The 25,158-nt window shown below is 45.9% G+C and overlaps 2 protein-coding genes across 2 annotated transcripts in view; one reads left to right on the top strand and one right to left on the bottom strand.

Annotated features, from left to right (window-relative positions):
- The window catches only part of Rab3gap2 (RAB3 GTPase activating non-catalytic protein subunit 2), a 90,695-nt gene extending 77,056 nt beyond the window's left edge, over positions 1-13,639 (top strand). Inside the window, 9 exon segments of the mRNA XM_028855762.2 lie at positions 1,053-1,119; positions 2,082-2,152; positions 3,452-3,487; positions 4,627-4,701; positions 5,101-5,319; positions 8,980-9,069; positions 9,724-9,939; positions 10,703-10,861; positions 11,046-13,639. Of these exon segments, the coding sequence (XP_028711595.1) occupies positions 1,053-1,119; positions 2,082-2,152; positions 3,452-3,487; positions 4,627-4,701; positions 5,101-5,319; positions 8,980-9,069; positions 9,724-9,939; positions 10,703-10,861; positions 11,046-11,195 (1,083 nt within the window). The 3' untranslated portion in view covers positions 11,196-13,639.
- A 558-nt stretch (positions 13,640-14,197) lies between these two features.
- Positions 14,198-25,158, bottom strand: part of Iars2 (isoleucyl-tRNA synthetase 2, mitochondrial) — a 39,717-nt gene continuing 28,756 nt past the window's right edge. Inside the window, exons 17-23 of the mRNA XM_028855763.2 lie at positions 24,496-24,621; positions 23,613-23,744; positions 18,619-18,725; positions 17,860-18,005; positions 16,897-17,087; positions 15,313-15,457; positions 14,198-14,472 (exon numbers count right to left, since the gene is read on the bottom strand). Coding sequence (XP_028711596.1) covers positions 14,330-14,472; positions 15,313-15,457; positions 16,897-17,087; positions 17,860-18,005; positions 18,619-18,725; positions 23,613-23,744; positions 24,496-24,621 — 990 coding nt within the window. The 3' untranslated portion in view covers positions 14,198-14,329. The remainder of the gene's footprint in view (positions 14,473-15,312; positions 15,458-16,896; positions 17,088-17,859; positions 18,006-18,618; positions 18,726-23,612; positions 23,745-24,495; positions 24,622-25,158) is intronic.

Below are 25,158 nucleotides of genomic sequence, written 5' to 3'. Positions count from 1 at the left end.
ACCAGGCTGGCGTCAAACTCGCAGAGATCCACCTGTCTCTGCCTCCAGAGTGCTAGGTTTAAAGGTGTGTGCTGCCATCCCCAGGGGCTGCTGCTTCAGTGGTGGTAGTGCTGATGCTTCCTCCTCCTCCTCCTCCTCCTCCTCCTCCTCCTCCTCCATGTGTATGTGACTGTTTCGCTTGCGTGTATGTATGTGCACTACCTGTATGCCCAGTGCCCTTGGACATTAGAAGAAGGTGTTGGATCCCCTGTGACTTGGGTTGTGGATAATTGTAAGCCATCGTATGGGTCCTCTACAAGAGCAACAAGTGCTCTTTACCACTGAACCATCTTTCCAGCCCCTTTGCCAAATTCTTAAATAGATTTATGCCGGAATTTAGTAAGAAGTCTCCAGTGGGAGCTAGAGATGGGGCTCTGTGGTTAAGGTTGCTTCGTCAGAGAACCTGAGTTCAGTTCTCAGCACCCTAGTCTGGATGTTCACACATGCCTGTAACTCTGGCTTCAGGGTCTCTGATGCCCTCCCCTAGCCTTCAGAGGCATCCTCTTACACACAGTGTTCACTTGCCACAGACACATACACAGAAATAAAAGTAAATCTTAAAGAAAAGGTTTTCCACATGAACTATGAACCAAAGGCTGAGGGGCCCCCAGCTGGATCAGGCCCTCTGAATAGGTGAGACAGTTGATTGGATTGATCTGTTTGGGAGGCAACTAGGCAGTGGGACCGAGTCCTGTGCTCATTGCATGAGTTGGCTGTTTGAAACCTGGGACTTATGCAGGGACACTTGGCTCAGTCTGGGAGGAAGGGACTGGACCTGCCTGGACTGAGTCTACCAGGTTGATCTCAGTCCTCGGGGGAGGCTTTGCCTGGAGGAGGTGTGAATGGGGGGTGGGCTGGGGATAAGGGGAGGGGGGGAGGGGGAGAACAGGGGAACCCGTGGCTGATATGTATAACTGAATGGTATTGTAAAATAAAATAAAAGGGGAAAAAAAAAAGAAAAGGTTTTCATTGATGTGAAGTAACCTTTATCTTCTCTCTCTCTCCTGTCTAAGGAAGCACGCTTTTTGGTTAGGTCCATAGAACACTTGAAGCGCATTCTTAATGCACATGTTCAAAACGGTGAGTAGCAGATGTTAAGGCCTCGTGGACTCATGGGAGCCCCTGCCGTAACAGGACATGAATTGTTAAGCTTACATCCTCCAACAACATCTTACTCTTTGCAAAGTTCCCCTTGTAACTGCTTCCTCCTGGGGACTACTATGGGTTGCCAGCTGCTTTGCTATGTAAATAAAAGCACAGGTTTTGTTCTTGTTTGCTTAACTGAGTTTCTTCTTTAAGTATTTTTAATGTTTTAAAGTGCTTTTTATCTTTGGGGGTGGGTGCTTGTTTGTTTCCTCTTGCAGTAAGGTCTCGTGTTGCCCAGGCCACCCTTGAACTCCTTCCTGATCCTCTTGCCTTTTCCTCCCAGAGGTTGGCATTACAGGCACGAGCCACCACATCTGGCTACCTTGACATACTTTTAATATTTTAATACTTCTACATAAGAATTAAGTTGTTCTCAACAATTTGTGCATGTCTTTTATGATGAATTTCAGAGATGTGCTGGGAGACCAGTAGGTATCATGTTAACAGACATTTCCCAAGAGGTTTTCCCAAATCACTGTCTCAGCCTGTTTCATACTTTCACCAAAGCTTGAGAGCCAGGACTGCTAATCAGTAATAGAGCCTTGCTGAGCATGTGCAGGGCCCTGTGTCCCACCCCCAGCACAGCCCCAGCACAGTCCCAGCACAGCCAAGCAAGCAAACAAACATTCTAAGCCTTCCTGGAGTCTCTGTGATGTTATGATGATGGTGGTGATGATATTTTTCTTGCTGCATGTGATAGGAATTTTATAATTACTGTTTATGGCTGTACTCTTCTGTTCACTTATTCTTTCATTAAAAATGAAAATTCTGTGTAAGATGCAAGAAACAACATGTAAATAGAGAGTCCACATGGTTTCATAAGCTTGGGGAAGAGAGTTACAAGTCTGCTGAAGTTGCATCTGTAACCCTCTGTTCATCTTTCATTTACTGTGTAGGTATTGCGTTGATGATGTGGAACACGTTCTTGGTTAAAAGGTTTTCTGCTGCTACCTACTTGATGGATAAGGTGAGGTGATTTAAATGGTCACATACTGACTTCTTTATTTAGTTCCCGTAATTAACTTCTTCCTTCCTTTCTTCCTTTCTTCCTTTCTTCCTTTCTTCCTTTCTTCCTTCCTTCCTTCCTTCCTTCTTTTTTTTTTTTTTTTTTGAGACAGGGTTTTGTGGTGGTATTCTAATTGTACTGAAATGTGATTTTGATTGTATGTTAATAAATAAAGTTGCCTGGGAGTCAGAGCTATTAGAGCCATAGACAGAGTGTGGCGGTGATGGCGCACGCCTTTAACCCCATGTGTGTTCAGGGATACAGCCAGCATTGGAGACATACGCCTTGAAGACCTGGGGGGGCTGTACATATAGACAGTGACGAGGCAGTCACGTGTTTGGGTTTACAACCAATGAGAAGGCAGAATGACTATGAAACGACTTACACACAGGGAAATAGCTCTCTTTCGGGAAGCTGGAACCACGGCAGGAGGAAGGATGAGATTTTAGCTCTGAGCTCTGATCTCTTGGCTTTCTCTTTTACATTGGTTCTGTGTTTCTTATTTAATAAGATGGTTGGTTACATCTACAGGGTTTCTCTGTGTATAGTTTTGGTGCCTGTCCTGGATCTCCCTCTGTAGACCAGGCTGGTCTCGAGCTCACAGAGATCCTCCTGCCTCTGCCTCCCGAGTGCTGAGATTAAAGGCATGCGTCACCACCCAGCCATTCCCTTAGTTTCTTGATATTAGAAAGATTGTTTACACTGGGGTGTGTGGTATTGATAGTGTCGTTTATTCCTTCTGGCTTAAATGTACTTCCCAGGTCTAGCTTTTGTGTGTGTGTGTGTGTGTGTGTGTGTGTGTGTGTGTGTCTGTCTGTCTGTCTGTCTGTCTGTCTGTCTGTCTGTCTGCCTGCTCTTTCCTGGGGAAGCTATTTCTCCCACGCTCAGCATTCCTTAGTTGCCTGTAGTTCTTCGTCTGTGGTTGAGGCCTCCTGGCCTTTCCTTCTTCCACATTAGCATGTCTGTTGGTGCAGGGAATTGAACCCAGGTGCTCTGTAAGAGCAGCCAGTGCTCTTAACTGCTGAGCCATCTCTCCAGCCCAAGAATATGTTTTTGAAAAGAATTATTCATGAGCTCTGTGTGATATTTTTGTGATATATTTTTTTTAGTTCTACCACAAAAAATGTTGCTCTTATTGTTGGTAGCCTGCCAGTAGTTAATGACTGGCATGGATTTATAGCTGTAATTCTGGTTGCTTTTATTTTCTGTACCATTCGAATGCCTTCTAGTGTAAATTTTAACATTTTCTGCCTGTTTCAGGTTGGAAAATCTCCAAAGGATAGGTTATGCCGAAGGGTGAGTCTCATTGTTAAACCTACACTCTACATAATATCTTTCTGTATGAGTGAACTTTGATTTTCACTGTTGAGATGACAGTAGAAACAGAGAGTACTGCATTAAGGAAATGGTTGTGATCTGTGGTCACTCGGTTTCCCCGTCTAGATGGCGGTTAACATGTGTAAGTCTTAAGGTCGTTGGGCTTTGGACTCTGGACTGGAGTAGGATTGCTGTCTCTGCCTGGGTCTGCTCTGCACTGGTCTCTCACAGTAGAGATAGCTGACCTCACCTACAGGCAGACTACCCTGACTGAGTAACCGCTGACCTCAGTTGACATTCTGATCCACCGACACCGAGGCTGCTGATCAATTTCCCTCCAAACTTTGACATGTTCTTAAATATCCCAAGAAGTGTTGAGACACATAAATCTTTTAGACCTTTTCCCCCAAATCACCATAACTGAAGATTTCTGTTGTGTTCTACAGAGTGATTGTGTGCCTATAGTTAAGTACGTATGTGTGCAAGTATGCACGCACACACTCTGAATTTTGTACTTTGAAGGTGTGAAGAATTGATTGTTGGCTTTAAAAAGATTATACAGTAGCTCCTTGTACAGGCCAGTAGAAGGGGTCATTGGGAACTATTTATTGCCAAAAGTATGAATCTGGTATTTGGTCATCAAATGGGAATTCTAGTTTTGTTCAGATAATTCAGTTCAGTGCCTTCAAGATGCCATGAACCAGCACCCATATTGTTTCCTTAGAACTTTCCTCGTTGAACCTCATGTGTGTTCTTACCATATTCCATGGTTAGTTGGCTAGCAAATGCTTTAGCAAGTTGAAGGATCTGCCTTCACTGTGCACAGAGAATACTACATTTTATGTCTCTCCTCTGCCCTTTGGTGCTGGAGATAGAATCCAGAGTCTCTCTGGATCCTCACCCCAGAACATTCAGATTGATCACTAGGCTCACACACTAACGGCTAATATCAAATTGATGGATGCTACCAAACCCACTGGCAGAAACTTAACTATGTATACAATAATCAGATTGTAGTCAGTTTAGAAAGTCAGGCAAGTGGACATGCTGAGGTCTCTTGTTTCTCTGGTAGTACAGAAGTTTTGATGCAGCCTCATCATGTTCCTTTTTGAGAACAGGATGTGGGGATGAGTGACACAGCAATGACATCCTTCCTGGGGTCCTGCCTGGAGCTTCTTCAGACTTCACTGGAGGTAAAAGGCGTATGCTATCTGGGCACAGTGGGGCATGCCTGGAATCCCCTCTTGGGAGGCTGGGATAGAAGGACTGAGACTGAAGGCCAGCCAGGGCCATGAAGTGAGACTACATACACACACATAGCACCTTCTCCCCACACACCCTCATTTGAGTGTCTCTGTGGATAGTAAATATTCTGAAAATCATTGAGCTTAAGAAATGACATTATTATGATGGGCTTAGCTAACATATTCATTTGTAGGTTTTAGCTTTAGCCTAAAAAGTGATATATCACCTCCCCCGCCCCCCAATTATATTTTTGTGATTTCTCGGTTTGCAGTTTGGGATGTTGGAAGTTTTCAGTCTTTATTCTCCAGCTCTTGACACAGCCTTCCTTCCATTCTCAACTTCCACAGGCTGACATCAGCAGGGATGAAATGCAGGTACCAGTCTTGGACACGGAGGATGCCTGGCTGTCCGTGGAAGGACCCATATCTATAGTGGAACTGGCGCTCGAGCAGAAGCCTATCCACTACCCGCTGGTGGAGCATCACTCCATCCTGTGCTCCATCCTGTATGCAGCCATGCGCTTCTCTCTGAAGAGTGTGAAGCCACTCGCCCTCTTTGATAGCAAGGTGAGTCCCCGAGGGCTTCCGAGCGGCTGTGGAGTTGGCTGACAGTACATGAGGTTCTCCCTGAATGGTGTGTGTGCAGGTTCTTCAGTGGTTTGTGGGGGATGATCCACAGAGGAGTTCAGGTCCTTACTCCTACCTAGCTCCATTCTTCTAGTTTATTCACGATGTCCTTTGATGTCCAATGGGGTTTTGACCTCTGCTCTTGGTCCTTCTCATCCTGCATATTCTCTCTAGATACATCCAGACCTACTCATACAGTCTGACGAGTGTGCTTCAGTTGAATGTCCTAAGGAGTTTGAGATCCTTTGAATCTGGAGACCCTCACCCCATCCTGCCCTGACTTCAGTTTGCTTTCCCTTGAGTTCCCTGGCTTGAGTTATTAACAGTAATGCTACCCTTTGTGTACCAGCACACACTAGAACCTGGAGGTGAAACCTTTGTGTACTAGCACACACTAGAAACCCCCTGCCTCAGCCCAGTCTACTTACTTGTTCTTACTGAAGGCTGAAGTTAGGCATGGTGGCCTGTGCCTGTAATCCAGCACTCAGGAAGCGGAAGTTGGAAGTTTGTGTGTTCATGACCAGCATGGGCGACATGGTCGATTCTAGGCCGTCCTGAGCTAAATAAGACCATCTCAAGAACCAAGACAACCTACTGGACACTGCTGTCCTGTGCTGCTTTCCTAGCTGTGCCTCGTCCCCACCCTCCTGACTAGTAAGCAGACCCCTTCCTAACTGTCCTGCCTCCGTCGCTCTCGAGGCCCAACACTGGGAGAGCTGGCTTCCTGAGCAGATTGGTTCCTGCCTCACATTTTGTAGCTCCTCGCAAAACCAACGTGGTGGTCTTCGGAAAGACTGCATCGTCAGGCTGGTTAGTAAGTCCCGAGATAGAAGATTCCAACAGGAAATAAAAACTTCAGCTTTCCCGCTCAGATCTGACTGCATTGGAGAATGTGGCTTCAGTGCGTGAGGAAAGTACAGAGAGCCACTTCTCAGCCTTTGGTTAAAGTGTAACATCAGCTTTTTCTCAAGACAGGCTTCCCCTCAGGTACCTGTCCCTGTAGGAGCCGAAGAGGTGTCTCCCAAGAGGACATACAGGGCATGGAGGATTGATGGAGGATTCAGCCTTCGCTTACACTCCCAGCCCTCAGGGTCATGATTGGTTCTTTTTTTTTTTTTTTTTTTTTTTTTTTTTTTTTTTTTTTTTTTTTTTTTTTTTTTGGTTTTTCGAGACAGGGCTTCTCTGTGCAGTCTTGCGCCGTTCCTGGAACTCGCTTTGGAGACCAGGCTGGCCTCGAACTCACAGAGATCCGCCTGGCTCTGCCTCCCGAGTGCTGGGACTAAAGGCGTGCGCCACCACCGCCTGGCTGGTTCTTATTATTCTAGGGAAGTTGTGCCACATAGAACTCTGGAGCCAGGAGGGACTTCCCACAGCCATTCCTGTGTCAGCCATCCCTCGGTCACATGTCCATCACTCTCTTCACAGGCAACTAGTTTGTGTGGCCGGTGTCTAGTTTTTTTTCTAGGTTTTAAGATAACCACTTAAGCACCCTTTTCAAAGTGCTTGTCTGTGTCCCCTAACTTGTCACATCTCTTTGCTGTTCCCATGTCTGTGTACCTTGCCTAGCACAAAGCAAGAGCTCAGCTGGATGCATTTGTAGTCAAGATGTTCAAGGAAAGGCGCATGTCCACAGTGTGCAGAAGATCCGTTGTGTGAGAAGGGTCCGTCCGGTCAGGGACCGGGGCGGGTGTGGACTAGGAGATAGTCAGTTCTGAGGGCTCACAAGAATCCCCCCATAGGACTGACAGCAAACCTGTTCTCAAGCTTGGGACTCTCATGGAAAGCTTATTCGGAATGTCTTAGCCATGTGAAGTTTGACACGCTGTATAAGCAGGAGTAGTACATATTTTAAGAGAGATTTGGGGCTGGGCTTCAGCTTGGTGGTAGAGCACTTGCCTGGTATGCCTGGTGCCCTGGGTTCTATCCCACCTAAGCAGAGTGAAAGAGAGAAAATTTTAATCAACAACATTGAATATTTAGATTACAGTTGTTTAGGGCAGGGTCCAGCACAGTGCTAGAGACTGGATCTAGCCTGCAGAGGACACAAAGGAAAAATAAAGACTGCTGCTACCCCAGCAGTTAACTTCTGACAGAAAAAAAAAAATGTTAGGGGGAGTCTGACGGCAAATTTTTCTCAATGAAACAGCATTATATGTAATAAATATTGGTTTTGAATTAGTGTATCTTTTACTTGGAATTGTAAAAGATACTTAAGAAATACTAGGTTTGACATGGTGGTGCATGCCTTTACTCCCAGCACTCTGAAGGTAGACACTGCCTGAGGATCTTTGCTAGCCAGGACTACCTGCATCCTGGGCAAAGACTGACTTATGTCTGCAGCGAGTGGGTAAATAGTTTTAACTCTTGGCCCTCTGTGTAACTTAGACTCATAGACATTCACTATGCAGACACTTCTTAGAGACTTTCTGGGATGGCTTGTTCACGGGTGGTTGTTGAGTGGCTGACCTGGGGCTCTCAGCTCTGCACTCCATTCCCTGCGGAGGGAAATCTGACCCTATTGTCTGATTGGTTTTTGTGTTGGGGTTTGGAGGCCAGAGGAGGATGTGTAGCTTTTCACCTTACTGACTGAGACAGGGAGTCTCACGGCCAAAGCTCCATGTTTCCTCTAGGGCGGGCTGGCCAGGAAGCTCACTGATCTGTGTACACCACCTCCACTCTCCAGTATGGGGTTGCGGCACACTCAGCCATTCCGGCTTTTCATGTAAGTGCTGAGGGCTTAAATTCAAGTATTCATGCTTGGTCAGTGAGTGTTCTTATCCACTGAGCCATCTACCCAGCCTGCCCTGTGTGACTCCTTAACCACGTCTGGTCTCTTAAACACATGATGAGTCAGATACATGCTGATTGTTCAGTTACCTGCGGCTGCTTAACCAAAGTTACCCCAGAGACTGGGTGGTTGCCAGCAGCCACCACTTGACACTCTAGAGCTTAGCCTGGCACATGCTAGCAGTTGCTCTGTCACTGAACTAGAACCACGGCCTTGGTAGTTCGTAGTGTCAGTTACGTACCCTTGAACTCAACCCCCTAGCTCCCTGGGGATTACAGGCATGGGTCACCACACCTGGTTTATTTCCTCAGACCTTATGGGCCAGGAACCTGACTTCCTTACCTAGCTGCCTTTGGCATAGCGGGTCTTGTGGGACTGTGGTGGGGTTGCTTCATGGAGGCCTCAGCTACACTGGGGAGTATGATCTACTCCATGTAGCTGTGTCTAGAGGGTGGCTCACTTGGCCACTGGGCCCTCTCAGGGGGAGTGAACAAGAGCACCCAAGGCAGAAGCCACAGTTCTTTGGAGCCCAGTCTGGAGCATGACTTGCTGTCACCTGTCTGATGCATCGTATTTTCTGCCTGTCAGCAGCCCACATTCCGGGGAGGAGGAATTGCTTGGGCTTGATACTAGCAATGGTTACCAAGTTAATGAACAGAATGCTAAGATCTTTCTGTTTAAGGGGAAAATAAAAACCAACCATGAATTACTCATAGTAAAGTGATTGGTTTTAAAAATCTTTCCTTATGCTCCCTTAATAATCCATACTCATCAGGGTTTTTTGTTCTCGTTTTTTCAATCTTTCTCTTTAGGGAAAGAATGCATTTTTCAAAGACTTAACTTCAATTCAATTATTACCGAGTGGGGAAATGGATCCAAATTTTATTTCTATAAGACAACAGGTAAGCTAGCAACTGGATTTTGTTCTTGTTTCTTAGGAGGAAATAACAAAGTAGAAATATAACTGTCTTTTTAAAAGCTGACTACTTCAAGTTATTCAAGTATATATTCCTTTATTGGTATCAAAACAACTTTAAAGCAGTGGGATGGTCTAGCAGGTAAAAGCCCTTAGTGACCTTAGCTGGACCTCCAGGACCCTCATGGCAGAGAGAACTGACTCCTCCACATTGATTTAACTTAAAAATTAAAAGGCCAGGTGGTGGTGGTGGCAGCGGTGGCAGCACATGCCTTTAATCCCAGCACTTGGGAGCGAGGTATGCTGAATTCAAGGTCAACCTGGTCTACAGAGTGAGTTCCAGGACAGAAAAACCCAATCTCAAAAAACCAAATAAATAAATAAAAATTAAAAATAATTGTAATGGTGTCTCTCTGGTTGATACAAAGTTGACTTGAGGCACTTTAATGTTATTGTGTGTATGGGGGTGGCCTTGTGTATTCCATAGCACTATGGGAAGAACACCTTTGTGTAGTCCGTTCTTCCACTTTCCCATGAACTCTTGGGACTGAACTCGGGCTACCAGCTTCTACAGCAAGCACTGGGTTACTCTTCAATGAAAAGTACTGACAAGACAGTGCTGTGCCTTCCTGTCTTCAAGTTCTTACTGAAAGTTGTCAGTGCAGCTGTCCAGGCTCAGCATTCTGTCACCAAGGACAAAGATCCCGCCGAAGAGGCAGTGACCACTCATTGGAAAGACAACTGGCCAGTTCTGGCTGTGGATTTAGCTCAACACCTTCAAGTGAGCGAAGATGTCATTCGAAGGCATTATGTAGGAGAGCTGTACAACTATGGAGCTGACCTCTTAGGAGAGGAGGTAAGAATGACCGGTGATGTCATTCTTGGGGCTCTCGCTATGAAACAGACAGCTGGAGGAAGCAGTAAACGGTCGGATATAGTGGTGCATACATTTGGGATGTGGATGCAGGAGGATAAGAATTTTAAGGTCATCCTCATCTACATAAGCCACCTTGGGCTGCATAAGACCCAATCTCAGAAAAAAAAACAACAAAAGAGTAGAAAGCCGGAGCCAGAGTTGTGCCTGGTGCCAGGTTCATACAGATGTAGAACAGTAAAACATAAGAGGGCTCCTTGTGGAACTGGAGGAGCAGGAAAACATGGATAGTTCTGTACCAAGAGACGAAAGTGAGTAGAGCCACAGGATAAATGGGAGCCTCAGTGGGTGGAAGAAAGTGATAGCTGAACTGACCTCTGAGGGAGAGGGAACAGTAAGTAGATTCAGATGGAAGAACCAAGAGTACAGAAGTCCTTAGATGGGACCAGCTTGGCAAGGTGCAAGGCTCGCCAGCCATGAGTAAGGGGTGGGTAGGCATCCACTCACCAGCAAGGAGTGATTGAGAGGAAGTTGGCTACTCTCCAAGCCTGAGGTTACTGTAGTACTTAGGTAACCAAACTAGCTGATGAACAAAGATTTGGGTTTAAATTCTAAGTTGGATTTCACTCTTCCTTTGTGCATACTGTGGTCATGTAGAGAGCAGAAGTAGACTCTCCTCACTGGCAGCCTTCAGGGAACAGTTTGAGTAACTCTTGCTGTATTGTTTCTCCATGTTCATCCTCAGGCCATTCTGCAAGTTCATGACAAAGAAGTGCTGGCATCTCAGCTGCTCGTGTTGACAGGGCAAAGGCTGGCTCATGCCCTTTTCCACACCCAGACAAAAGAAGGCATGGAGCTGCTGGCCAGCCTCCCACCCACACTCTGCACCTGGCTGAAGGCGATGGTGAGTGCAGGGCGGCATGAGCAGGTCCATGGGTGACCTTTCCTCGTGAGTTCACAGCAAGAAATTTGTTTCATTCCAAAGAAATGTTTTGATTGGGAGAACTTCCATAATAACGCTGAAGGAAGGCAGTAACAATCACTGTTTGAGTGTGTGAAACTAAAGGGCTCTTGTGTCCCATTCGCAGAACCCCCAGGATCTTCAAAACACTGATGTGCCAATTGCAACAACAGCTAAGCTGGTGCATAAAGTGATAGAGCTCCTGCCAGAGAAGCACGGCCAGTACAGCCTGGCTCTGCACCTCATCGAAGCTGTGGAAGCCATGGCTACGCTATGACAGTGTCTAAGACCCTGTGACCACACGAATCACTGCATGGCATTCTACACAGCAAGACCTGGAACTTTTGGGAGGTTTTTTTTTTTTTTTTTTTTTTGTATAATAAATAAATATATTACTTTTAAAAAGTGCAATCCTGGCTAAATTCCACTTCTTCAGTTGAGACTGAAGATAAAATACATTAACTGTGCTATAATTAATACAGATACTTTACTGTTATTTTTTCATTCAAATAAGCAGCTTTATTGTTAAACTTTGGTATTGTAACTGGTTATAATTTGCAGATTTCATTCTTACTGTAGTATTCTAGTTCCTATCCAAATGTCTCCAGTGGGGATTAAGTGTGTTCATATAGCTTCCATCAGCACGCTAGAGATACAGCCCACATCCCTTTAGAACATGCAGAGATGTCCTTAGCTTGGCCCTGCACCAGGATGCCACCTGGCAGGGAGCTCTGGGTGCTGCTGCTGCTGCCATCAGAGGAGACATGGCTTTGAGATCACCAGAAGGGACCTGGAGAAGGACCCCGAGCCTGCTCTACTTGCCAGAATTGGGAATCAGAGATGTGAACAATGCAGCAGAATCAATGATAATGTAAACTAAGATTTATTCTTTATTTTGTCAAGTTCCAAAATTGTGTCCACATCAGGTAATTGTAAAAAATGTATTTATCTTGTAAGACTTATGTAAAAAAAGAAAAAAGCAAAGATTCTAAAATATTTAAAGTCCAACTTTATTTTTCTTCCAAGTGTTCTAAAATGTCTGTTTCTGGGACTTGGTCATGTTGCCTGTCCTAGGAGCAGGACAGAGAACACACTTTGTGCTGTGACAGCCTTAGCAAACCTACCTCACAGCTGGGTGGAGAGGATAAACTGCGACCAGTTCTGTAGCCTGTAGTGCCTAGAGCAGACCAAGTGCTAACCAGAGTGGGAGGCAAACCCACCTACCCAACCTGGCAACAGCACTTTGGCTCTGCAGATGGGCAAGTACTAACTGCGGTTTAACTATCTCTGGAATGTAGCCATACAGTGCAATTATTGGTGTCTGCCATGACCACGGTTCACAGTGATCATTCTAATAGTGGGAAGAAGCCAACTCCACCATTGTGAAGGTTGAGAACGTTCTTCAGGGACACCCAGTAGAAGTCTGAACCTGAGCACACACAAATGTGAATTCTTTTCCCTTAAAAAAAAAGTTAGATCTAAGTAAGATTGTGCCTGGCTAAAACTAATGCTGTTAACTGTCAGATTTCACACCTTCAAAGAGAAATGCTTCAGGTGTCACTCGGGTGGCTGAGGAGCAGCTGGCCACGGGCTGCAGTCTCTTTAAGCAAAGCTTGAGTGACAGAAACCCCACCCTTTACGAGGTCCTAGGAGGTCCGTTCTCCCGTGCCCTGCAGTGCTCTGGAAGAGGAGCGGCACCACTAACCATGACGGCCTTTTTACTCTAATTCCATTACTTGTTTTGGGAGGGGGATGGCTAGTATTTTTGAGAATAAAACTGGCTAAATTTACTCTCATAAGTCACTTAAGAGAACCAGAACACAAATTGTTAAGGCTCTAAGTTAGATTTGTCATCCAAATAGTAATATATAGAGAATTTAAAAACGAAATCCTGAGTTTGTTTAACAAAAGCAGTAAAATGTTCTACTACTTTACTAAGGGCTTTTAAAATAAATCTGATAAAGAAAAATTTAACATTTATGTATCCATTCTCTAACAACAAAGTGCCACAAATAAAGGAATTCGGTTCTACTATGGGGCTGGTATCCCTGCACCAAGGGCATGACACATGCCCTTAGCCAGTAGTGTTTCCCTAGACGCCCCCATCTCTTCTTACAATTCCATATTTTTATCTTGTTAATGAAAGTGTCAGATAACCCTAACTTCTCTATCCAGGTTGTGGTAGATGTAGAAGAGGAGGCCGGGATAAACGTAGACACAGCAGTACACAGCACCAGGCTTCCCATGCTTCCCACTTTGGCAGAGAGACAGAAAAGAGCTGTACCTTGTTAGAAAAGTCCATCTAAGGTCAGTGTGAAGCCTGCTGCATTTACATAGCTTTTTAAAATATGATTACTTGTGATTTAAAATCATGGAAAACTAAGACTTAGTAACAATAAGCTTACATCGATTACAGCATTCACTTAGAAGTTGCTGTGGTCCATTTCCTGAAGAAACAAGTATTCTTACAGTACACTATAGCAACAGTGAAGGCTCTCTCACCTCGCAGGGATGGGTTTGCTAGGCAGCTAGATTCTGCTTAGTAGATTAGCCATCCTTGGAAGGTCAATCCAGTTTTGGATTCCTTACAAGATGCTCTATTACTTATCTACTGTCAATGTATTGTAAGTAGTAAATTCTGTATATACCGTTATTTTCCGTGTCTGTTCATTATTGTGAACTTATGTATATTAGTGAAATAAATTTTCAGCTTTCATGTTATTTCCTTGACATTCATACATGTAAGACAAAGAGATTTCTTCCTCTTGAATAATAGTTTGGTGATGTTCTTTGCAGTACGTTCCAAAATCCTGCTGCCTTAGAAACTTGATGTTTGCTAGTGGGCAGAATGCACTGGCTCCTTCACCTCGTGTGGGCACACGACTCTACCACTCCCCTGCAAAGTTACATCTCTTCATTATCCACAACTTATACAACATCATCAGCTGGAAGTTTCCCAGAATGCCTTTATTTTCAGACATCACAGAACTTAAATACTGAGTCAAAAAGTTTCAATAAAATATGAAACATTCTGTTTGGCCACATTGAAAGTAACCATATTCAGTGCCTGACTCTGAAGAAGTCCATCATGAGTGTATGTGCAGACATACGTATGTCTGCATATATGTATTTCTATGTGTGTATGTGTGTGTGTGTGTGTGTGTGTGTGTGTTTGTGTGTGTGTGTGTGATATATACATATACATGTGTATATGTATGTATATATATATAAATCTTTCTGTAGTTACAGGAAATACTTTTAAAATTCTGATTTTTACTCCTATCTTTCTCTTTTACCATTACTCTTCCCACCCTTACCTAAATCTTGGACTTCTTTCTAGGGTTCTAATAATTCATCCCCAGACAGCATCGATGAGGGTTTCTTGCTCAGAGAGCTGTTCACATCAGAATGCTATTTTGCACCAACAACCTCTGCACACCGAGGACAGAGAGTGTCAGCAGTCTCGGTAGTGTGCTTCCAACATCGAGGGCACTTTTCTCTGGCAGTTGGTACGACAATGACTTTATAGGAAGACTCCTCACGGATGTCGCCACCTTGAAAAGAACACACCGAGCACCTCCAGTCACTAAGCTTGCACTGCCGGCCCTCGGCCCAGCGGGCACGCCTTCCCCAGGCTTTCCCCCCACCTTTCCAACATGGCCCAGATTTGCCCGTAACAAACTGTCAGTGAAACAGATCAAACCGCTCAATGACTGAAGAGCATATGACTCAGACCAGCTGCTTCTCATCCAGGTCGGAGCTCTGCAATGCTCAGGTAGAGCTGGCCCTGCCATTCCTATCCAGGTACACAGCTGACTTGGAATTTCTTTTTTTCTATTAGGACAGTCTCTGTGTAGCCTTGTCCTCACAGAGTGAGGCCTCCTCAGTGCTGAGACGAAAGGTGTGTGCTACCACACCCAGCTCTTAACCCGGGATTTTAAAATGCCAAGTTAAAGAGACAGCAGCAATGCCACTAACAACTTGAGTGACACAAAGGGAGCCACACCCTCCACCACTGCAGCTAATGAGGATGAACCCAGGGGGCAAAGCTCTGCGGACAGTGCACAAAGTCCTGGGATAGAAACCCCTGTAAGAATGGCCAGATAGTATTTTAATTTTCGATAATCATCAAAGGAAATTTTAGAATCTGCCTAGGAAAGGTGGGTGGGTCTGGGTAGTATTAGGCACTACATATGAGGACAGAACACAAGAAGGAAAAAGACTCACGGTGACAGTTACTCAGTGGGTGAGAAGGAGAGCTCTCCCTGCCTCAGCTTCAGTTCCTAGAGCCCTGACAGCTGGCTGTGTACAGGTCACAGGCTGTCCTTACAGTAACCCAGTCCCATGGCAAGCTGGGGTTGCCCTCAGCTCTTCAGTCCACACTCACTACTCACCCTCTAGATTGATGAGGAAAGTCCCCGTGAGCTCAATGCTCTCTGCAGTCCTCTCCCGTGGCTCCTGAGACAGCAGTGTTGTCCGGGAGGCCATCATTAGCTCATTCAGCTGAGACGTGCTAGAGGTCTCCTCAGCCTGGAGCATCTGGAAGGCATGGGAAAGTTACTCTTCAATTAAAATTGGACCATCAATTTTCATTTTTTACTTTGAAAACTATGGTTCCCCTCAAACCCCGACCTATATGGTATTTATTACACTTATTTTGCAATGAGTAAGAGGTTAAGTTACCCTTATCTGTCAAGCCAAAACTCTGCCAACTTTTTAAGAGCCTCCCTCTATTAGCAGAGGGGTTAAGATATTGTAAATAAGACCTGCTTTCATACAGCGCACTGGCAGCAACCTGATACTCTGCCTTTCCATGGTGTACAGTGACTAGGCTATCTGATAAGCACTTTTGAGATTTTTCCTTTGTAATTTTGATCTTCAAGAGGAGTTTGTGAATTAATATAAACATTCCTTTAAAAAATGAAAGACCATGAGACTCGGATTAACGTGCTGTCCATGAGCATACATGCGTGCAGGGGTGGGAGGTGGGGTGGCTGTCAGGCTGACGGCAAACCAGGCCGAGGCTGTGCAGCGTACAGCGGCCAGCGGCTATTCTCACCATTGCCAGCAATGTCAATACTCTAGTGACTCCACGTCTCCAATCTTCAATGTTCACATTGAGTTTACCAACCAAAATAAGATGGTTCCTTTTCAAAGACTTAAGGTATGTTAAGTGTGGTTGCTGTGGGAATGTATATGTACTACATGCAGAAGAGGGGGTTGGATCCCCTGAAACTGTAGTGACAGGTAGTTGTGGGCCACTTGATGGGTGCTGGGAACTGAACCCAGGTCCCCCACGGAATTAGCAAGTGCTCTTAACTGCTGAGCCACCTTTTCAGCCCCAAACTGACAGTAATAGAACTTTTTAAAAAAGCATTTGAACTAACACAAGGCTCAACACTTAACATCCTGCTACTTGGCCAATCAGTCCCTAAGAAGCCCACCAAGAAAACTCTGATGGGACTTGTGGAATTTAAAACATGAGGAAAGTTTGGAGAAATATGTTGATTTGCTGTCTCTGGTTCTTAGGAAATTAAAGAGAACTTATTTTTGGTTTGTTTGTTTGTTTGTTTGTTTGTTTGAGACAGGATTTCTCTGTGTAGCCCTGGCTGTCCTGGAACTAGCTCTGTGGCCCAGGCTGGCCTCAAACTTACAGAGATCTGCCTACCTCTGCCTCCGAGTGCTGGGATTAAAGGCGAGCACCACCTCTGCCCATTGAGAACTCACTTTTGGGATATGATCCAGATGGACAAAATTTTTCAAAACCCAGGCCTTCGGTGTAAAACTGCTGGTTTTTATGCCGAGGACATCTGGCACTGACCTAAACAGCCCCTGCATGTGTCACGAGTCCAGAGCAGGGGACAGTGACAGGGTCAGTGTTGCAAGACTGAAATCCTAGTTTCTACATTGATACAAGGTCTTAAACATTTGAGAATAGAAAGCGATTCCAGATTCAACACTCCCACCCTTACGCATACCTCCATGATCTCGAAGAGGAGCCCTGGCTCAATCACAATGGTAACCTCGTACTCGGCAGCATTTTTGCCAGGGATGCTGCCAAGAAAGGAATCTCGCATGGCACATGCACTCTCCACTGCCTCCTCCAGTCCTGGTTTCTTCCAGATAGAGCTCGTATCAATCCACCCAGTTCGAAAAACACTCTTGGGTTCTTTAAAAAAGAAAGTGAGCCGAGTTATACATGGTCTAGACAGCATATAAGCTTTAACCAGTGGAGACTCACCATTCACGAGAGACAAGGGTTGTTACATAGGACGTGAAGTTCAGTGAACAAGTGCGCTGTTCCAGGGTCCACGAATGAAAGGTGGATCACATTATAAACACATCAACATAAAAGTCTCAAAAATGAAGCAGAAGTATAAACAGTTGTTCCTCCTGCTATGAGGTTAGGAGTGACCCACCCAACACCCCCATAAGTTCTAGTTTTCTATGGACATAAAATCAGGAGAGGAAAAAAAAATAACATGAAAATATTCACTAAAAAGCATTGTATTTTGCTTGAATACAGCTTAAAATACAGCCCGGCAGAGGTAGCTCACACCTTTAATCCCTGCACTTGGGAGTCAGAGGCAGGTGGATCTCTGAGTTCGAGGCCAGCCTGGTCTACAAAGTGAGTTCCAGGACAACCAGAGCTACACAGAGAAACCCTATCTTGAAAAACAAACAAAAAACAAAACAAAGAGCTTTAAATACATTTTGGAACATTATAAACGCATTTAAGCAAAAGTTTTTTCTCAATATTGTCAAGTACTTAATCTATCTCGGAAGGCACAGAGCCAGCCCTGACTCCTGTGAGAAGGTACAGAGCAGACTGAATGACCAAAGGCATCTGTCCCAGTGACACTCTAAGTGCACTGTGTAACACCTTTTAAAGCCCAGGCCAACCCTGGCCACGGACCTCGTGCAGAGCACGCTGTCCTTACCTTTGACATAGGGGATGTGCTGGAACACCTCTTCTGCCAAGTGAGGAAGAATGGGGGCAAAAGAACGGACCAACACATCCAGAATTTCTGCCAATGCGGTCTGACAGGAGCGCCGTTTGGGGTCGTTCTCGCCTTCACAGTAGAGCCTGGAAGAACAGCTTGCTCAAGCAGCTGGCACACTGCCCCAGCCTGGGCACACCCACCGCTAGCACCGCATCTACTTCACATCGGTTCTGGACAACTTCTCTTCTATCCCATTCTACTCTCAAGATGTACCCGTTTCCTCTGACTTTAAGGCGGACGACAGTCTAGATCACCGTCTTTGTATACAGCCAATAGAGTAACTGACAACATTTAAATGACTCCCATCTCCAATGATGCCATAGGGTTTTCAGGAAAAGAGCATGAGTTATAAAGCCTATGCCAAAGCCACTGAGATGCTGTGTGACAGGCTGGGGCTGACAGCTCATGCCAGACTAGTCACCAAGTCCACTCGGCCTGGCGTGGAACTCTCTTTGTAGACTAGGCTGGTCTTGAACTCAGAGAGCCTCCTGCCTCTGCCTCCCAGTACTGGGACTAGAAGGATAGGTAGTACCCTCCTCATTTTTCAGACACACTGAGATCGCAAACACGAAGCTGGTAAGTGGCAGGGCACATGTGAGACTTGACCCAGATCCCGGATGTAACCACTGCCCAGCTGCCCACCGTGGCCACTGCATCCTTGATGCTGCTGAGGACTGCATGCTTAGTCACACTCACCTGTCCTTGACTATGCTGAAGTAGAAGCTGGAGAGTTCTCTGGTGTAGAATGCTTTTAACAGCCTGATAACTTTCCCAAAATCGTACTGTTTGTAGGAATCAGTAACCTAGAGAACAAAGGCAGGAGAAATGTGGGGTCTGGGATGAGCAATGAAAACAGGCATCGTCATGGGGAAGCAAGCTCCCTGCACGAGCATCTCAGGAGATAGACGGCTCGGCCACCGTGCTTGCTGCACAGGCGTGAGAACCGAGTATGGATGTCCAGAACTCTTAAGTGCTGGGTGGCCATGGCCCTCCCTCCGGCAATGCCTGTGATTCCAGCCTCAACGTGGAGCCAGGATCCCTGAAGCACACTGGCTGCAAAACCAGCACGGGGTGAGCTCTGGGCTTTCTTTCCCTTTTATAAAACTTGCCCTTGGAATTTTAAATAAACTGTTTATTGGTTCACTTTTCTTGTTATTTTCACACATTTGCTATTACATTTATTTGTGTATGAGCCACAGATCACATGTGGAGGTCAGAGGACAATCTGCAGTTGGTTCTCTCCCACTGTGTGAGTTCCAAGGATTAAGATCGGGTCACCTGGCTTGGCAGCAAGCACCCTTTCCTGCTGAGCCATCTTACCTGCCATTTGACTTGATTTGGTTTAACTGTAAGAACCTGCCTCAAAGAATGAGGCACAAGACCAGTATTGCCTTGTGCTCGCGCTCTCTCTCTCTCTCTCTCTCTCTCTCTCACACACACACACACACACACACACACACGTGCCAGTGCGTGCACATACACACTTGCACAAGCATATACACATGCATGCATACCATGCATACATACACATGAAAAAAGAAAAAAAAAATGTTCCCAAAACAGAGGCAAGAATACAAGAATACCAGAGAATGTCATTCTAGAGACACAACCACTCAAAATAATCACTGCTCTACTCTGGAAATGGCAGCAGAATATATACCAAGGAAAGGAGAGTTTATGTTTAAATGCCTGTTTTGTGTAAGCATGCATGTTCATGTATGTGTAGGTGCATGTGTGTGTGGATGGTCAAGCTCGAGCAGGGAGCCACGCACCTTGCTTTTTAAACAGGTCTCTTCCCTGGTCTGGACCTCAACATGCTCCTCTGGCTGCCTGGTAAGCCACAAGATCCACCTGTCTTCAAGGTCCCAACACTTGAAACACAAGCTCGTGCCACGCCTGACTTTTTAAAAGTCATCTGGGCTCCAGAAATCAAACTCAGGCCCTTGGGCCTGTACAGCAACCTCTTTACCAACCAGACTGTCGTCCCAGCCCAGTTTGGTGTTTAAATCTACCATGCTGACGAGGGATCGCAGGGTCCTTTGTGTATGCTGGGAAAGCTCTCCACCACCAAGCCACTCCTCTGTCTGTGAGTTTGAAGGAATGGGATCACACCACTTTTTAAGGTTTTTATTTTTTTTAGGTCAGATGTGGTGGTCCACGCTTTAAAGCACTCAGGGAGGCAGAGGCAGAGGCAGGTAGATCTGAGTTCAAAGCCAGTCTTGTCTACATAGCAAGTTACTGGACAGCCAGGGCTATACAGCATGACTGTATTTGTGTGTATGGAGTGTGTGTGTGTGTGTGTGTGTGCGTGCGCGTGCGCGCGCGCGCGCGCACACATGACTATGGAGATCAGAGGGCAACTTTTGGGAGTTGGTTCTCTCCACCATGAGTTCTGAGGATCAAATTTAAGCCATCAGGCTTTGGGGTAAATGCCTTTATCAGACAAGTCATCTCACTGGCTCAAATCAAATCATTTTTAAAACAGCAAAGAACAGAAGGTGCCAGCCAGGGACTTCTTAAGTACTTATGTTCTCGTCCATTTTTTGGTGAAAATCTGCATGTATGCTTCTGCCATAGGATACACGGAAGCAAGACATGTCTGATTCTGGGAACACAAACTGTTTCATACGTGTGATGGTTCACATGACTGTCAACTGGGCAGGATTTACAGCCACCAAGCAGATAAATGTCTGAACGTGTCCATGATAGTGTTTCCAGAGACATTTAACCCACCCTGAACATGAGTGGCAAGATCTCAGGCAGGGGCCCGGGCTGAATAAAAAGGAGAAAAGAAGAAGTGGAGCGCCAGCATAATCTCTTCTTCCTGACTGCAGACACAATGTCACCGTGTCTTCCCAGGCGGGACAGACTCTCTCTTCCCGCCCCACCGGTGAGGTGGCTCCGCAGGCAAAGACGCTGGCCAGCTGGCTGGACAACCTGAATCTGGTCCCTGAAGCTCACATGATGGACAGAGAACGGACCTGTAGATGTAACCGTCTTCTTAAAGAAGAAACACAGAGCCGATGCAAAGATGAAAGCCCAAGAGGTCGAAGCGATAGCTAAGAGCTAAAAACCTTACTCTTCACTGCCGCTGCTATCTTCCTCAGCAAGAGACCTACTCCCTGTCTGTCTGTCTTTCTATAGACTTTCTGTTCTGCCTTCTCATTGGTTGTAAGCCCAACCACATGACCTCCTCATCACTGCCTGTCTGTACAGACCTCCAGGTCTTCTATGGTTGGTACTGAGATTAAAGGCGTGTGTCTTCATGCTGGCTGTATCCTTGAACACACAGAGATCCGCCTAGCTCTGCCTCCCAAGTGCTGGGATTAAAGGCATGCACCACCACTGCCCAGCTTCTGTGATGGCTTGCTATTAGCTCTGACCCCCAGGCAACTTTATTTATTAACACAGACCCACAACCATTCCTGGACAGCCATGTGTGCACTATAAAGGACACACATGCACGGGTGCACACATACACACACACACATACGCCACCATGCCAAGTAAACAAATACAAAATAAACTCTCTTTAAGGTGCTTTTGTCTGGTAGATGTCAGAAAAGTAACTAATATAGAAAATGGGGGCGGGGGGCAGTTGTGATAAATCTGTTCCGGTTCAGAGGCTTTTGGAAGGGTTTGTAGGGAGATGTGGAAGAGTTGTGAGCTTGGGAAGCTAGAACGCTTAATGGGTCACTGTGGTGGGACTCTGGAAGGCAGAATGGCAAGAAAAGAGAGGACAACGGAGACCCAACTCATGAGGCTTCAGAGGGGACTCTGCTGGAAACTGCCTAGAGGTCATTTGTGGGACATTCGGGCGAAGAATCTAGCCGTACTTTGCCTGTGGTGAGTCCCTAGGGTTTGTTTTATTTTATATTCTGATGGTGTGCCTGCATGTGTATGTATGCCCTGTGTGCCCAGTGCCTGCAGACCCAGAAGAGGCAGTGGGAGTCCCCTGAACTGGAGTTTCAAATGGTTGTGAGCTACCGCATGGATACTGGGAATCAAATCCAGGTTTTCTGAAAAAGCAGCCAGTGCTCTTAACTGTGGAGCCATCTCTCCAGCCCCTGTCCTGGTAACTCAGGTGAGGCTAAACTGAGAAGAAATAAGTTGTCTGGGAGCAGAAACATCAAGACAGCATAGCATCCATGCTGTGTGCTTCAGTCTGCTGTTGTTAGTCACCTCTACGACAGACAGCACAAAGCTATGAAAAACGTGCAGTTGGTGAGGAAAGGCACCTGAACGAGATTCCATGCAGACAAAGCAGCAGCTATAACTGTTAAAGATTAGCACCATTAAAGGGAACACTCGTGTTCTTCACTGGGACAGTAAGAAAGGTGCCCTGAGACCACAACCCCAGCCGCTGAAAGCTCCAATTTATAGATGCACAATTTCATTTGAGAGAGCCTGAACTGAGAATTCCACCAAAAGGGTTCCCTGCGCAAATCAACCATGCAGGGAAGTGTTTTCCTGAGCTCTACCAACAGAACACACACAGGCAGCTACAGCTGTGTAAGGTGGAAGACATCTCGAGTTGTACAGCAGAACTTGGACAAAGATGTGGCCTCTTACTTGTTCATGGTGCTGGCTCTTTCAGGAAATGGAGGCTTGCACTAAGCTTCCAGGAGATTATGTAGGACAGCGTGCAATGAGAATTCCCACGCAAGGAAGCCCTGAGAGGCAAACGCACGAGCGTTTGAGGCCTCAGCTCAACACACACAGACCACAACACACCACACACACCCACCACACACCACCTACAGAGGTAGCTGGATGCGAGACATTGCAGGAGATGTCAGCTCTGAACCCTGAACACACACCTGCGCCTACAAGCTGTGCGATGGTGCTGCTCTTCGAGTTGGACAGCAATAGCTGTGACACAAACCTGGGCCTCGTGGTCTCTGTAGTGATCATGGGTGCTAGAGCTTTTAGGCCGCAAAAATCCGCGAAGGCTTCACTAGATGAGGCTCACAGGAGCAGTTTGAGGCCATCGACAGCGGCAGAGTCAAACACCACGCACAGCGCCACAGCACACTGACAGGCACGCACTTTTGACCAAGGCACATCGCCAACGTACAGCAGGCAGCGAGCAACACCACACCACCATCACACACACACACATCATCACCACAACAGCACAGTACAGAGACGAGACTGGAGACAGAGGAGAGTCACTCTGCCCTGAGGGACACACACTGCCAAACAGTGCGGTTCTGCTCCTTATTGGAGAGCCTGCTGTGAGCAGGAGCCTGGGCCTGGTTGTTCACCAGCGGACTCTGCGGGCTCTTAGGAGGCTAGGGAAGGGACGTGAGCTAGCTCAGCCAGTAACGTGCATGTCTCAGAACGCTGCTGCTGCTCACGTTACACAAGCTGCTGACACAGCCGAAGCTGGTCCCTGGGATTCACAGGGTGGAAGGAGAGACCCAACTCCCATAAGCCCGTCTTCTGACCTCCACACAGGTATTCTGGCGCCGCGCCTGCGGCTGCACACACCACACAGTAATTAAATGTAAAAATGTGATAATTCAGCAAAGATGTGAAAACGCTTCATCCCAGTCACTCTGAACTGTGTGGAGCATAGTTTTCGGTGTGCTTTCTGGGGTGCACTAGGTTTACAAGGTCCATCCACTAAAAGTTACAGAAAAGGTGCTGATGTTGCTGTTTGCCAAAGCCGGCTGCTGTATACTGACCTTTGTCGAAAAATCCTGAATTAAGTGCAGCATATACTGGTCTATGACATACATGTTTTTGGCAGGAACAGAATCGGTCTCCGGGTTAAAACCAGCAACATTTCCCAAGAGAAAGCGGAGTGTGTTTCTAAGCTATTCACAATAAAAGAAAGTACACAGTTAAAACCAAGTCATGAGACCCAAGTCATGAGACTTCCAAGTCACCAAAGTTACTTTACAACTGTTCATTTCCCCCCAAGTTCTGTTATTTTCTTTTACTTTTTTTTTTTTTTTTTTTTTTTTTTTTTTTTCCTTCTTTTAAGACCATGTTTCTCTGTGTTCCAAGACACTGGCTGTCCTGGAACTCATTCTGTAGACCTGGCTGACCTTGAACTCACAGAGATCCCCTGCCTCTACCTCCTAAGTGCTGAGATTAAAGGCGTGTGTCACCACCGCCTGGCTCAAGTTCTATTATTTTCTTAGTGAGATTTTTAAACCCTGTTATTCCTAAATAAGACTGCAGAGGCACAAATGACCTCTCATGTGAACACCCAATTTGATAAAGAAACAACCACTGGATGAGTTTTTCATTAACCTTCTTCAGGATAAACCACCCTTCCCTAGTCTGGTTTGCTCATGTGTTTATTCACAGATGGTTATGTTATTTCACATGATTCACAAGTAAAAAGAAAGGTAAGTGGATTTAACTTGCAAAGTACATGGTAAGTATATAAAGTATAACTTTACATCAGCTTATGATATAGTCTATACATTAATCAGACTTAAAGACACGGACATTTCTTAGTGTTACTATTTTAAACAAATTAACACAGAGTATTTAAAAGTGGTCACACGTAGTTTGTTTTCACACACATCTCATACACTTTCAAGGAGAAAGTCTGACCTTGCTGATGTCATCTCTAGCAGCCCTGAGTGCGGAGGGGCCAATGGTTACTTCAGTGAAGACGTTGGATTCAGCTATCCACCAGCGCAGGGCGTCAGCTCCAAAGGGAGGCTCTTTGCTCTGATCCTTTTCATTGAAAAACAACATGTAAGAGCTTCCGCCTCCATCACGCTTCCTCCATTAGCAGAGGGTTAAGATACTGTAAATAAGACCTGCTTTCAGTGCGGGCAGCAAACTGAATACTCTGCCTTTCCACGGTGTACAGTGACTAGGCTATCTGATGAGCACTTTTGAGATTTTCCCTTTGTAATTTTGATCTTCAAGAGGATTTGTGAATTAACATAAATATTTAATTAGAAAAACAAAGGCTTTAGCTAAAGTTCCCCTTCAATGCAGGCAAAGCCACCACAAAGCAGGCTGTATCTGAAAAGGCAAGTGAGACAGTCCGGTCCAAGACACAGACAGGAGGCCCAGGCTTGTCCCAGTGCCCAGGACATCTGGATTAGACACACAGCGGCTTCAGGATGGCCCGGATGTGGCAAGTACAGCGCTGTTTTCCCTTCCCTTACCTTCCAGCAACCCAGTGACTACAAGATGTGAAAGGGGCAACACACCATGGCTTTCTCTCCTGACAGCAACTCCAACCTGGCCCCTAAATTATCG

This window comes from Peromyscus leucopus, chromosome 15, assembly GCF_004664715.2.
Source record: "Peromyscus leucopus breed LL Stock chromosome 15, UCI_PerLeu_2.1, whole genome shotgun sequence".
Lineage (NCBI taxonomy): Eukaryota > Metazoa > Chordata > Mammalia > Rodentia > Cricetidae > Peromyscus > Peromyscus leucopus.
Note: the sequence above shows the minus strand (reverse complement) of the source record. Positions and strands in the feature narration are given on the sequence as shown.